The sequence below is a fragment of the Nyctibius grandis genome, chromosome 8 (genome assembly GCF_013368605.1).
Source record: "Nyctibius grandis isolate bNycGra1 chromosome 8, bNycGra1.pri, whole genome shotgun sequence".
Classification (NCBI taxonomy): domain Eukaryota; kingdom Metazoa; phylum Chordata; class Aves; order Nyctibiiformes; family Nyctibiidae; genus Nyctibius; species Nyctibius grandis.
Window position 1 is genome coordinate 48408827 of NC_090665.1, and position 11999 is coordinate 48420825.

General features: G+C 48.8%; 2 protein-coding genes across 3 annotated transcripts; one reads left to right on the forward strand and one right to left on the reverse strand.

Annotated features, from left to right (window-relative positions):
- Positions 1 to 5718: 5718 nt before the first annotated feature.
- DYNLT5 (dynein light chain Tctex-type family member 5) lies at positions 5719 to 8693 on the forward strand. 2 transcript variants are annotated; one of them, XM_068406765.1, is made up of 4 exons: positions 5719 to 5769; positions 5866 to 5991; positions 7082 to 7221; positions 8277 to 8693. In XM_068406765.1, exons 1-4 carry the CDS (start codon positions 5737 to 5739, stop codon positions 8296 to 8298), a joined length of 321 nt encoding a protein of 106 aa, XP_068262866.1. In that variant the 5' UTR covers positions 5719 to 5736; the 3' UTR covers positions 8299 to 8693. The 2 variants fall into 2 exon arrangements, with proteins under 2 accessions (XP_068262866.1, XP_068262865.1); XM_068406764.1 differs by having other exon boundaries at positions 7082 to 8693.
- Positions 8694 to 8790: 97 nt separating this feature from the next.
- INSL5 (insulin like 5) lies at positions 8791 to 10405 on the reverse strand. The gene is made up of 2 exons (XM_068407106.1): positions 10231 to 10405; positions 8791 to 9023 (listed from the first exon to the last, which is right to left on the reverse strand). Exons 1-2 carry the CDS (start codon positions 10403 to 10405, stop codon positions 8791 to 8793), a joined length of 408 nt encoding a protein of 135 aa, XP_068263207.1.
- Positions 10406 to 11999: the final 1594 nt, after the last annotated feature.

The window sequence follows — 11999 nt, forward strand, 5'->3', positions numbered from 1 at the left end:
CCCAGGCGATGAGCACTTCTTTGCCCCATGCCCTTATGTTTTGCAGAGATGCAGATAAGGAAATAAGCAGGCAGAGAGGCTGGGTAGCAACTCCGAGCTTACAGCACTGTCTGGAAAAGTTATTGCTGTGCTTAAGGACACGTTTTCTGAGCAGCCTCCAGATTTTTGGTTGCATTTCTGTGTTCCTTTGCTCTCTTTTTCCTTCTTTTCCCTCAATTTTTGAAAGTCCTGTGGGTTTAGAAAACGCTTTAAAGACACGCAACCCTCCCCGTGCCTCGTTTTACCACTTAGGCAGGGAAGCATGTCCATAGAACCATTGGGGAACGAACGCAGCCCCAGCCTGAGCCTTGGTGGGACACCCAGTGCTGTCCAGGCTCCTGGCATCAGGAGTAGTTATCTCATGAGATGGGGAAAACACATAAAAGTGCTAAACTGGAGCAGGAGAAGTTGTCCCTCTGCGTTTTCCCTGAGCCAACGCAGCATTTGATTTCCAGCTGAGTTAGTCTCAGCCTACTGCTGGCAATGTGCTGAGAGCGTTCATGGCGTTAATGGCGAGGCATCTGCCACGATGGAGAACTTGTTTTAACGGGAGGATTTGGTGATATGGGGAGAAAAGAAGGGATCTTTTTGAAATTAAATGCAGTTGCTGTTCAGGTGCACAGAGAAGCATAGGAGCATGCACTGAACGGGGTGCTGTGGACTTCAGAAATGTGTAAGATGACAAATAGTGCTAATTTCACAGCCACAAATGGGGTCAGGATTAGGCTCGTGCATTCACGTTGGAAAACTTGGACTGTGCGTGTTGGGAGGTGCTTGCTCACGGAGCAGCTTGGAGTGATGTAAGAAAGCAGAAATCCGTGCCCATCTTAAAAGAAAATCAGGAATTCTGGAGATATTTCAGTTCTGAGATGACTCCCAGACTGAGATAGGCATGATACGGTGGTTGAGCTGTGTGCGTGCTCACAAAAGGTACCAACACAGAAGCTAAAGCACAATTCAGTTATGCAACTTCGTACATCTTCACAGTTTTTGAAAGTAAACTTGCCAGTACTCCTGGTTGGAGTACTCAACTCCCTTAATAATTTTTCCCCTGGAATGGAAATATGTACAAACTGTGTAACCTACCCCTTTCTGACGTAGGAATACAGGGCAAAACCCTAAGAATCAGTTTTTGCATAATTGGTTCATGCTGTGTACAATTGTTATAAACTCATGCTTTCAAAAGAGATCTATGTCATAGTTCTGAAAATAAGGATTTTATAATGTAAATATTACCAGAACATAGATATTTTACTTTATATTTCATTTGAAAGACAAGATGTTTACATTAGCATTGGGTTTTTAAATGCTTTTTAAACAGAAAAACACATAACCCAAAGCTCCCAAGCTTCTCCCAGTTGTGCTGTCTCACAAACGGGGGATCCCATTTTCTGGGTGCGTGGTGGTGCTGGGATGCAGCCCCCGTGGCCTGGGTAGGGAGGTGAGAAAGTCCTACACACTTTCCGGGGCGAATTGCCTGGCAGACACTGGCCCAGGCTGCCCAGAGAAGCTGTGGCTGCCCCCTCCCTGGCAATGTTCAAGGCCAGGTTGGATGGGGCTGGGAGCAACCTGGTCTGGTGGAAGGTGTCCCTGCCCGTGGCAGGGGGTTGGAACTGGATGAGCTTTAAGGTCCCTTCCAACCCAAACCAGTCTGTGATTCGTTCCCGAGCGTGTGGCCAGCACGAGTCAGGCTGAGCCTGAAAAGGGGCTCAGCCCTCCAGCGCTGCCCAGCACCGGCACCCCTTAACTCAGCAGCTCTCAGATCTACCTGAGTAAAAAAAAAAAAAAAGGATAAATAAAGGAGGCATTCAAATAATAGATAGGTGTGATGCATGCACAGAAAGGCTTTAACTCAGTTACCTGCATGGACCTGTCCCTTTAGACTGTGTCCTCAGCCACCTCTCCCCCAGGGATCTTCTCTGGGGTCCCTGGTACCCGCCAGCAGCCCACGTCTGCGGGGTCAAGGTGCCGGCTGATGGAGCAGGAGCGTTTTCCCCACAGACACCTGCAGACTTGGGCCTTTAGATGTCAGGAGCAGGAAGGTTTTTTTTTGCAACTTTTCTTCTTCTGCTTGGAGCAAATATTTGCGATTCTCAGCCAGCTTACGGTGCTCCTCACAGGAGATGTTTCAGACCAATTTTCTACTCTAACAATATTTCTTAATAACTGTGAAGTTGCTCAATAGTATGAAATACTACCAAAAAATAAGCTTTTCATTTGGTGTTTGCATTTGGTCTTAAATATCACTCCCCTGTTATAAACTCCCCTTCTTATTTTTGCTGTAAGGCCACTGTCCATTAAACTCCTATTCCTGCCCAGCTGGTGTGAGCTCTCAGGACGTACGTGTGTGGCTTCACTGGCAAAAGACTTGTCACACGAGCGTGATCTTGTACCGAGGAAGTGACACGACCGCGTGCTCCTCCCGATGCAGGTTGGACTTAAAGATGTTAGTGCTGTTATTCAGTATTTCAGCTAAATTAATTTTGCCTTCCAGGATTTATCTATTAGAGGTTTTTTAAAACATAGATTAAGAAAAAAAATAGTTTATATTAAAGTGACATCCCGTTTTGGCCAGGCAGGGAGGGGATGGGGAGGAAGGGAGCTTCCCAGGCAGGCTGCAGGCACCATCACGCCTCGCTGCGGGATGCTGTCGGGGAGTCTCTCACAGCAGTGCCTGGGGTTGGGGCTGCATGGGGGACACCAGAGAAATACGTTGCTTAAACTTCTCTTTTTTGAAGCCATGCAGGCCTGCAGGTGAGACCCGTCTGTCTTCTCCTTTTAATGTGATCACAGACACCCAGTGAAGTTGTTTAGTGCCCAGTCATAAAAATGGGTCAGCTCTTGCACAGGTGCCGATTTTCCCACCAAGGTCCCTGCTGAGTCCTTGCCCTGCTGCCCACACTGCCACAAGTCATACATGTATCCATGTACGTAATTCTGGATTATTCAAACCAGCTGGTGATGGCACTCTGTGAACTGCAGCTGCAGAGGTGCCTGCAGCATGAGCATTACGTAAAGAGTCACCACTTCACTTCCTTGCAGCAGAAGCATTTTTAAACAGCTGGGCTGCAATGAAAAGGTGTCATATTTTTAAATGTCCTGAGAGGGTCAAATATCTTTTGTTAAAAGTGTTCAGCCCTTCTGGGACCTCTCCCTCAGCTCCCCATCTCCTTTGGCAGCGGCACGGTTCCTGTGCCCACAGAGGAATCCTGCTTCTCTTCACCATTTTTTTTGGAAATATGGCCCATGGATCTGTTACCCAAACACTCAACATCTACTGGAGAAAGCCACTTCAATATACTGAATATGGAGTGATTTTTTCCCCTACCCTTTTTGTTGTTTTTATGTGAAAATGTCTTGGTTAAAAAACTTAATTTTGAAGCTTACTGGGACCAAAATACGTAGCACCATCACATTGTACTTTCCCGGTAAGAAATTACTGTCTCAAAAATTTCATTTCATAGCCAGAATTCCTCTTTTCTTCTTTTTCTCACAGTTTCCTAAGGAAAGTAATTCTTGCAGAGCTGGGGAGTTTTTATGATCATGAGTATTTTAATTCTTATTCCATTGCAAAGCTGGAAAAAGATCTGCAGAAATACCCCCTACCTCCTGCGTGACCTCCCCTCCTCCTTTAGGAGGGTCTGCAGATAATGCTGCTGACAATTGCTCTTGCAAATCAGAAGCATTAGCGTGGTGATGCTCTTCAAAGGTTTGCATGCAAGTAGGACTTCGCTACAGGCCAAGCAGGATGTGCTAAAACACACCAGGTTTTTAGCGAGGCGTTCAGAATATCTTATTCTTCTGTTAGAAATCTCTGTGGACAGAAGGTGAGTCGCTGCAGACATGCCGTCCTGCTGTTGGGTTCATAATCCACGCAGGAGGGGTTTTCCACTCCAAAACGCTCTAAGGTTGCTGAAATCACCCGGTTGCTTTGACGGCATAAACGGTACGGAGACGTTAGTCGTGGTCTGAGAGAGGAATCGAGTCGGGTTGTGGTTTGAAGCTCCTGCAGCTGCGAGCTCGTGGGGGTGGAGGGTGCAGGAGAACCTCGCCGTGACACCTCTGAACCCAGAGGAAGCCCCAGAAGTGAATTGGATTTCCCCGGGTATCGCCCTATATCATTTTATGAACTCCCTCATGTATAAAATATTTATAAATATTTGTGGATTAAGATACACAGGTCTATTTTTAAGATTTAAGTTAAATAAGTTAATTGATGGCTGGCCTTTTTTGCCTAAACGTGCAATGAGATATATCATACCTTTAGTCTACGATGGCCTAGGTACTGCTTAGTCTGTGATGAAAACTTTGCTGCTTACCTACTGTTCTCAGAGAAAAAAAACTGTAAAAGACATACAGGTTTGTTGCACACGGACTATCGCAGCAAAGCTTTGTATTTGACCACTGGTAATATGAATGTGTTGTATTGACTTGTTGAAGATAATCATGAAACAACATATTTTAAATGTTACTTGCCTTATAGATTAGAATACGACTATGTGGATATAATTTTTGTAAATAATGTTTTTTATAAATGTCTCTCCTCCATTCTCCCCATCACCCATTTCAAAATCTTGAATATGCAATTATTTACCATGCATAATGTTGCAACAATTAAATCCCCACGTCAGAACAAAGTTTATTAATTCAATGCATAAGAACCACATTAAACACCCGATTGAGTTGCAATTTAAATGTGATATTTTTTTTTCCTTGAAAATAAACAAAAACCGTAAAACACTCCTTTTTCCGAGTGAGCTTTGCTTGCATGAGGGAGACATGGGGACCTGTGGGGATCCACAGGGGTCATGGGGAACCTGTGTGGGCTATAGGGACATGTGGGGACCTGTGGAGGCCATAGGGACACATGTGGGCTATAGCCACATGTGGGGGGACATGTGGGGGCTATGGGGACCCATGGGGGCTGTAGGGACACATGGGGACCTGTGGGGTCCACGGGGATCCACAAGGGTCATGGGGACCTGTGTGGGCTGTAGGGACATGTGGGGACCTGTGGAGGCTGTGGGGTCTCATGGGGGCTGTAGGAACACATGGGGACCTGTAGGGTCCATGGGGATCCACAAGGGTCGTGGGGGACCTGTGTGGGCTATAGGGACATGTGGGGACCTGTGGAGGCCACAGGGACACATGTGGGCTGTGGGGACATGTGGGGATTATGGGGACCCATGGGGGCTGTAGGAACACATGGGGACCTGTGGGAGCTGTGGGGACCCACAAGGGTCATGGGGACCTGTGTGGGCTGTAGGGACATGTGGGGACCTGTGGAGACTGTCGGGAACCCATGGGGGCCCTGGGGACTCCAAAAGACCACAGGGACATGTGGGGGCTGTGCAAATCCATGGGGACCTGCGGAGGTCGCGGGGACCCTCAGGAGCCATGAGGACAGAAGGGAGCTGTGGGGATACACAGAGGCCACGGGGACTTGCAGGGGCGCGCGGAGGCTGTGAGGACACGCAGGGGATTTGTGAGGACCCTGTGGAAGCCATAGGGACACCCGCGGTCTTTAGCGAGCGGGGCTATACGCCCGCACGGGGGCCTGCGCAGGCCCTGAGGCAGGGGCAGGGTGACATAGCGGCGGCGCCCCCCCCTCGGGCTGGGCGGGAACGCGCGGGGGCGGGAGGGGCGGCCGGCGCCTTCCCGCCCTTCCGCATCCCCTCAGCGGCGGCGCGGGGAGTCATGGAGGCGCCGCGGGCAGAGACCCCCCCTTGGGTAGGTCCGAGGGCCCCGTCCTTCGGGGTGAGACGAGGGAAGCGGTGGGTTTTCCCCTCAGAAACACCGAGCTTCACCTCCCCGCTTGCCCCTCAGGTTCCCCCCGAGCGCTTCCCGGTGGCGGCGGTGGATGATATCCTGAGGGACGTGCTGGGGAGCTGCCTGAGGGAGCAGCCCTACGAGGCGGCACGGTGCAGGGACGTGGCGAAGGACATGGCTGAGGTACCGCTGCGCTCGAGGCACCTGTTTTGTCCTCGACGGTGTGTCAGGGAGGTGGTTGTTGGGGCATCCCCAAATATAAATAAAGTGTTAAACAAGTGCTGGAGGAGGCGGTCAAGACACACCAAGGGTGGCTCTGGGATGGGTGCAGGCTTATACGAGTTAACGGTGAGGTTTGTTGGAGCAGCGCTGGCTCTGGCCAAGCACACAGTTCAGTAAAAACTCCATGCTGTGGTTGCCCTGTCCAGAAACACCATCAGTAAGTTTTAAGTATGTATCGGACCTTTCTGCAATAGGCCAGTTACGGTAGTGGCTGAATTATCATAGAATCCCAGACTGGTTTGGGTTGGAAGGGACCTTAAAGCCCATCCAGTTCCAACCCCCTGCCACAGGCAGGGACACCTTCCACCAGACCAGGTTGCTCCAAGCCCCATCCAACCTGGCCTTGAACACTGCCAGGGAGGGGGCAGCCACAGCTTCTCTGGGCAACCTGGGCCAGGCTCTCACCACCCTCATCGTAAACAATTTCTTCCTAAGATCTAATCTAAATCTCCCCTCTTTCAGTTTAAAACCATTCTGCACAGTGACAGCTGTGCAAGCTCCTTGTTGGTTAAATCCAGTCTTGCTGCTGAGTAAAGACTGTCCTGACACTTTAGTCTTCCAGCTGTTTTGGCCCAGAAGAGCTCACCAGCATTAGAAAACCTATACTGTCTGCTCTTCCTTTTTCTCCTGTAATCAGCAGGTAACTACAAAAACATACGGAGGAGAGGATGGTATTCACGTCCAGTAACTCCTTATTTAACACCTGTGCTTGCATTTCAGTAGCCCAGCAGGAAGGTGTGCCTGTTTTTAGCAGATAGAAGTGGTGTTCTCTTGTGAAACAACCACAGCAGCCTACGTGCCACCTGTCCGTGGGGCTGGGGGAGTTTGCAGTAGCTGTTTCAAACGCTGTGGTTCAAAGATTGTCATCAGAATTGTTGCAGGGGCTCAGTACTGTAATACTTGCATTTGTCTGTCCCAGAAAACCAAATCCCCGAGCGTCCCCTGTAACGAGAGCTCACCACTTGTGTCTAAAGGTGTTTTTCTCTTACAGGTTATTAAAGCTCGGGTAAAAGACCTTATGATACCGAGGTACAAGATTGTTGTGGTGATATATATTGGGCAGCTGAACGAGCAGAGCATGCAAATCGGAAGCAGGTGCCTGTGGGATCCCGTGAGCGATACGTTTTCATCGTATGTGTTCAAGAACGCTTCTCTGTTTGCTCTTGCAAATGTCTATGCTGTCTATTTTGAATAAGGAGGTAGTTGAGTTTAACAGCAGGAGAAATGAACATTCAGCCTCACTTTCCCTGTTTCTGTTGTTGAAAATGGTTGTGAAGGACCAAGGCAACTTTCACCTGCTTTGAAACATGGTTACCGTAAGCCTTTCGGTGGCGAATGTAAGCACTGTATTTCCCAGAGCTTTCTCTGTGACAGGCTGTTTTGCACCTGATTCTAGCTGCTTTCAGAACTGGGTATCCCTGGAATACCTTTTTCCTCCCTGAATCTGCCCTCACGACGTGTTCCCCAAGTACAAAACACAGAGGGATTTTTGGAAGGTAAAACAAAAGCATTTTAAAACTATCCACACTAAATGGGCAGTTAAGCGTGTGCCAGGCCCCATGGCCCTGGCTCTGTGCACACACTCTGTTGCAGGTGCTGTGTCCCATCCAGCCGGAGTATTTCGGTGCTGCAGGTTACTCTGCCCTGCCTGGGAGACAGAGAGATGCCTCCAAACCTTCCTGCCAGCCCCAGAGATGCCCTGGGTGGGCTCTGTGGCAGGAGGGCCACAGAGAGCGAGAGAGTTGGGAGCTTTGCTCACCGGGGACTGGCCTGTCTGCCCCTGGGCCCCGAGAAAAGCCCTGAGTGCAGAGAAGGTGGCCCAGTGTCCTGGTTTCACTGGGATTTTGTTTCAGTTTGTGGCTAGCCATGGTGATCAGGGCCATTAGCAGTTAAATGCAGGGCAGCTGCCCCAGGCTGGCCCACAGGTGTGTTCTTTATCATTAACAATCAAGTTCACTATAAAAGGGAGGGCTTGCTAGGAAGAAGGGAGGCTGTTTTTGCTCTCCTCTCTTCTGGCCTCCTTTTTTTTCCTCATTGCTGATGACTGGTATTCCTGGACAACCTGCTGCAACCTGTAGCTAAGTATACTTTTGTGTGTTTTGTGTTAGCACTTATATTGGTTTCTTTATTTTATTAAATCTGTTTAACCCACTAGTCTCCCTCTTTTTCCCAATTTCCTTCCTCAGTCGGGAAAGGCACATTGGGTGAGAGAAAAACTTATTGTTTAACCCCGGGTGCGGTGGAGTCTGACAGATGGGCCTCACAACGTGACACCCTGCACAGCTCACTGCACTGGTTTGGTTCTGAAGACGGGCTTTTTGCTACCTGTATTTCCCAGCTGAAAACTGCTCTTGGATTTTCATAAGCAAGAGAACAAGCAGATAATAAATTGCTTATTGTATTACATTTCATGTGTAAAGCTGAGACTAGAACAGTAGTTAGATGGGAAGAAATGTTTGTACTTGTGACTAGAAGTTTAACTCTAACCACTGTAAACACTTTTGGAACCCAGACAACCCAACCTGAACTGTCACTGTTTGCTGGTTTGCACGACAACATTTGACATTCAGCCTTTACTCCCTAGTGTACTCCAAGGAATAAAGCTACAGTTAAAGAATACAACTGAAATAATTGTGGTTTATGTCATGATTATTTTAATACACGAAGGCTGTGACATTGAACCTCATCAGCATCTGCGTTTTAGCACAGGGAACTGATCTCTCTCTCGCTGCAGCCGACGCTGCAGCAGGATGTGGTCAGCAGCTTGGCTGCTTCGCGCTCCTTTAGCGTAGACATTTCCCTGCTGCGCTGCAGGTCTCGCTCTACCTCGGGCTTGATGTCGTGGATATCGTTGCTGTCAGTCTCTAGCCTCTGGTCTGCGTACATCGAGGGGTTGGCATAATCTTGTGGGAAAGGCAGGGGATTTTCGCTCTCTGTCGCATAAAAATTAGAAGCTAAAAATTAGAAGTCGTGGAATCACGAGCTGTTTATAGTGTTCATCTTTACTGGAAAGACAGACCAGGGAGCCAGAAGTGTAATCCTATGTGTTTCTGATGTGAACAACCAAGATGTACCAGATCACTGACTTCTCACCAGGGCAGTATTAAGATAAATATGTGAGGTAGACATTCTGTGATGAACATGTTAAAACCCCAGGAATTTATGGGTTTGTAGTGAAGAGTGTGCTTTGTAGGCACAGCTGCCTTATCAGTCTTACACTGATATTTTTGCTTCGAGGGGTAAAACCATGATGTGATTACGCTTGTGATTCAGGTGCATTTTAAATACCACCATACAACTGGGCCCTGCCTTGTGGAGTTTACAAGGGTACAGGAGTTATCTTGCTAGTGCAGCAGTGGGGGTTTCTTCTCCCCTAACCAGCCCTCGGGCAGGGTGTTGCAGGTGGCATCGCTTTTGATGTTTGACTAAAGCTGCTGCTACAATAGGATTTTCAAAAAAAAAGGCAGATGTTACTGCATGGGAAGTGTGGAAAGCCTCTGTTCCTGTCATCTACCTCATTTATTGTCTTTTTACTGGTTATTTTAACCTGTCAGAGTACAAATTTCTAGCAGTGCGAGTAACTGCTGAATTTTCTGTCTAAAAATGTGGTGATAAATATAAATATATACAACACCATGTGAGGATACTTAAATTGCAGAGTATATATCCAACATACTTATACTATTCTTAAGTTGTAATAAAGTTTCTAGTTTCTAGCGGGGAAAGCAGTGTGTCCTAGTAAAGACAACAGTAAAAAACTTGCATTGACTGCAGCAAAGCTTGTGTAGGACATTTAAAATGTCACGGTGTAGAGATTTTCAGTGGTAGCCTTGGCCTTAACTCATGGTTCCTTAGGTTGACTTGGAAAATCTTGATCTAAATGTTTTTTATTTAGCAAAATAAGCACACGAAGCTAAGCCAAGCGAGCTGCAAGGAAGCAAAAGACGTGAAGTTGGAGCACTTCAGTTGCTGTCTGAAAGCAAAGCCTGTGCTGTTCGTGCTTGAGGTGCACCTAGTCAGGGGAGCAGCAGAAGCCGAGGGCACAGCTCTGCCCTTGGGTGCAGCCCGGGGGTGATTTGGTTCTTCTGAATCCCCCCTTGCAGAGGGTGATTAGCCTGTAATGCATTAATTACTACTTACCAAACAGGTAGCGATAATCAGTGAAGTGCCTTTTCCACCGAGAGCCGCCGCAGGTGAAGACGACGGCTCGGACAAAGTCTCTCCCGCAGAGCTTCACGGTGTTCCCTTCACCCCTTCCTTCACGTGCTGCGACCAGGAGGGCGAGCAAGGCCAGGGCCAGCACGGAGCCCCTCATGCTGCAGGCGCTGTGCTGCGGGGTGGCTGTTGGCAGGGAGCGGCGAGGCCGAGGTGGGGAGTTCTGCTGAAATCCTCTCCTTTATACCGACAGCCCATCAGCTCCACCGAGTGATGGCTCATCCTGAGGGTGACTTAATGTTTGCTAAAAACAAGTTAATCGCTTGTTTTCGGTGATGTTTTAAGTGCTTTGGGATTTATGCTGGGATTTCGGTCAGATGTTAAAGACTTCTTAAGGCTGCGTAGCTGCTTTACTGTAGGAACACACGTAGTATAACATGTTTATAGGGTACGGGCTTAGATCAATACTGTTAATGTGTATGTTCTGTAAAAGTGAAAGGGTGTTTATTACATGGTTTGTAGGTAACAGGTTTTGTCTCGGTGTGTCTATCTGAAGGGAGGTTGTAGTGAAGTGGGAGTCAGCCTCTTCTCCTGGGCAACTAGCAATAGGACAAGAGGACACAGCCTCAAGCTTGGCCAGGGGAGGTTCAGGTTGGACATCAGGAAGCATTTCTTCTCAGCAAGGGTCATTAGCCATTGGAAGGGGCTGCCCAGGAAGGTGGTGGAGTCACCATCTCTGGAGGGGTTTAAGAAAAGCCTGGACATGGCACTTAGTGCCCTGGTCTAGTTGCCATGGTGGTGTCAGGGCAATGGTTGGACTTGATGATCCCAGAGGTCTCTTCCAGCCTGGTTGATTCTGTGATTCTGTGTCTCCCACACAACTGTGCTGCCGCAGCCTCTTGCCCAGTTGTACCTGTTATCACAGTTGAAGCAACGTCAGGTCTTTTTCTGTTAGTGATCCCAAACTGAAGGAGAGTTAACAACTTCCAGCAACGTCCGCAGTAGCGTACCTCTTCATTACCCCCTCCTTGTCCTCTTGCCAAGCATCCCCTTGCCAAGCTGGCAACTGCAGGTGCTTCAGAGGGACCTGCCAGTGTTGGGCAGTCACTCACAGAATCGCAGAATCAATGAGGTTGGAAGAGCCCTCTGGGATCATCAAGTCCAACCATTGCCCTGACACCACCATGGCAACTAGACCAGGGCACTAAGTGCCATGTCCAGGCTTTCCTTAAACCCCTCCAGAGATGGTGACTCCACCACCTCCCTGGGCAGCCCCTTCCAATGGCTAATGACCCTTGCTGAGAAGAAATGCTTCCTAATGTCCAACCTGACCCTCCCCTGGCCAAGCTTGAGGCTGTGTCCTCTTGTCCTATCGCTGGTTGCCTGGGAGAAGAGGCCGACTCCCACTCACAACAAAACCACGTCTTGAGGGGGTTCTGTGGCAAGTGTAGGCATCCAAGCCTGCAAACGCTTCGCTGTGATTCCTAGCGTGCTGCGTGATAGGATGTGACCCTGCAGCACGGGGAGTGTTTGAGCACAGTGACCTCGCTGTAACAAACCGTACCAAGCAATGCAGCTCTTGGACAGCTTGCATCCATAGGTGTTGCCTCGCAGATAACCTGGATGCAGTGGAGTAGCTCCGCTGCAGCTGCATGGCTCACGTGGCTCTGCAGTCAGGCCTGTGGATGTGGCTCTTGTCCAAAAAGACATAGAAAAGAGAGGGAGAGGCTCTAAACAAAGCACAGAATAGCTGC

What these genes read in the sequence shown, in the direction of transcription:
- DYNLT5 (XM_068406764.1), top strand. Translation starts at nt 5,737, where the DNA reads ATGGAGGCGCCGCGGGCAGAGACCCCCCCTTGG. An exon ending in GGGCAGAGACCCCCCCTTGG is followed by an intron (nt 5,770 to 5,865) that starts GTAGGTCCGAGG and finishes CTTGCCCCTCAG; the next exon opens with GTTCCCCCCGAGCGCTTCCC. An exon ending in TGGCGAAGGACATGGCTGAG is followed by an intron (nt 5,992 to 7,081) that starts GTACCGCTGCGC and finishes TTTCTCTTACAG; the next exon opens with GTTATTAAAGCTCGGGTAAA.
- INSL5 (XM_068407106.1), bottom strand. Translation starts at nt 10,405, where the DNA reads ATGAGGGGCTCCGTGCTGGCCCTGGCCTTGCTCGCCCTCCTGGTCGCA. An exon ending in TGATTATCGCTACCTGTTTG is followed by an intron (nt 9,024 to 10,230) that starts GTAAGTAGTAAT and finishes TTTATGCGACAG; the next exon opens with AGAGCGAAAATCCCCTGCCT.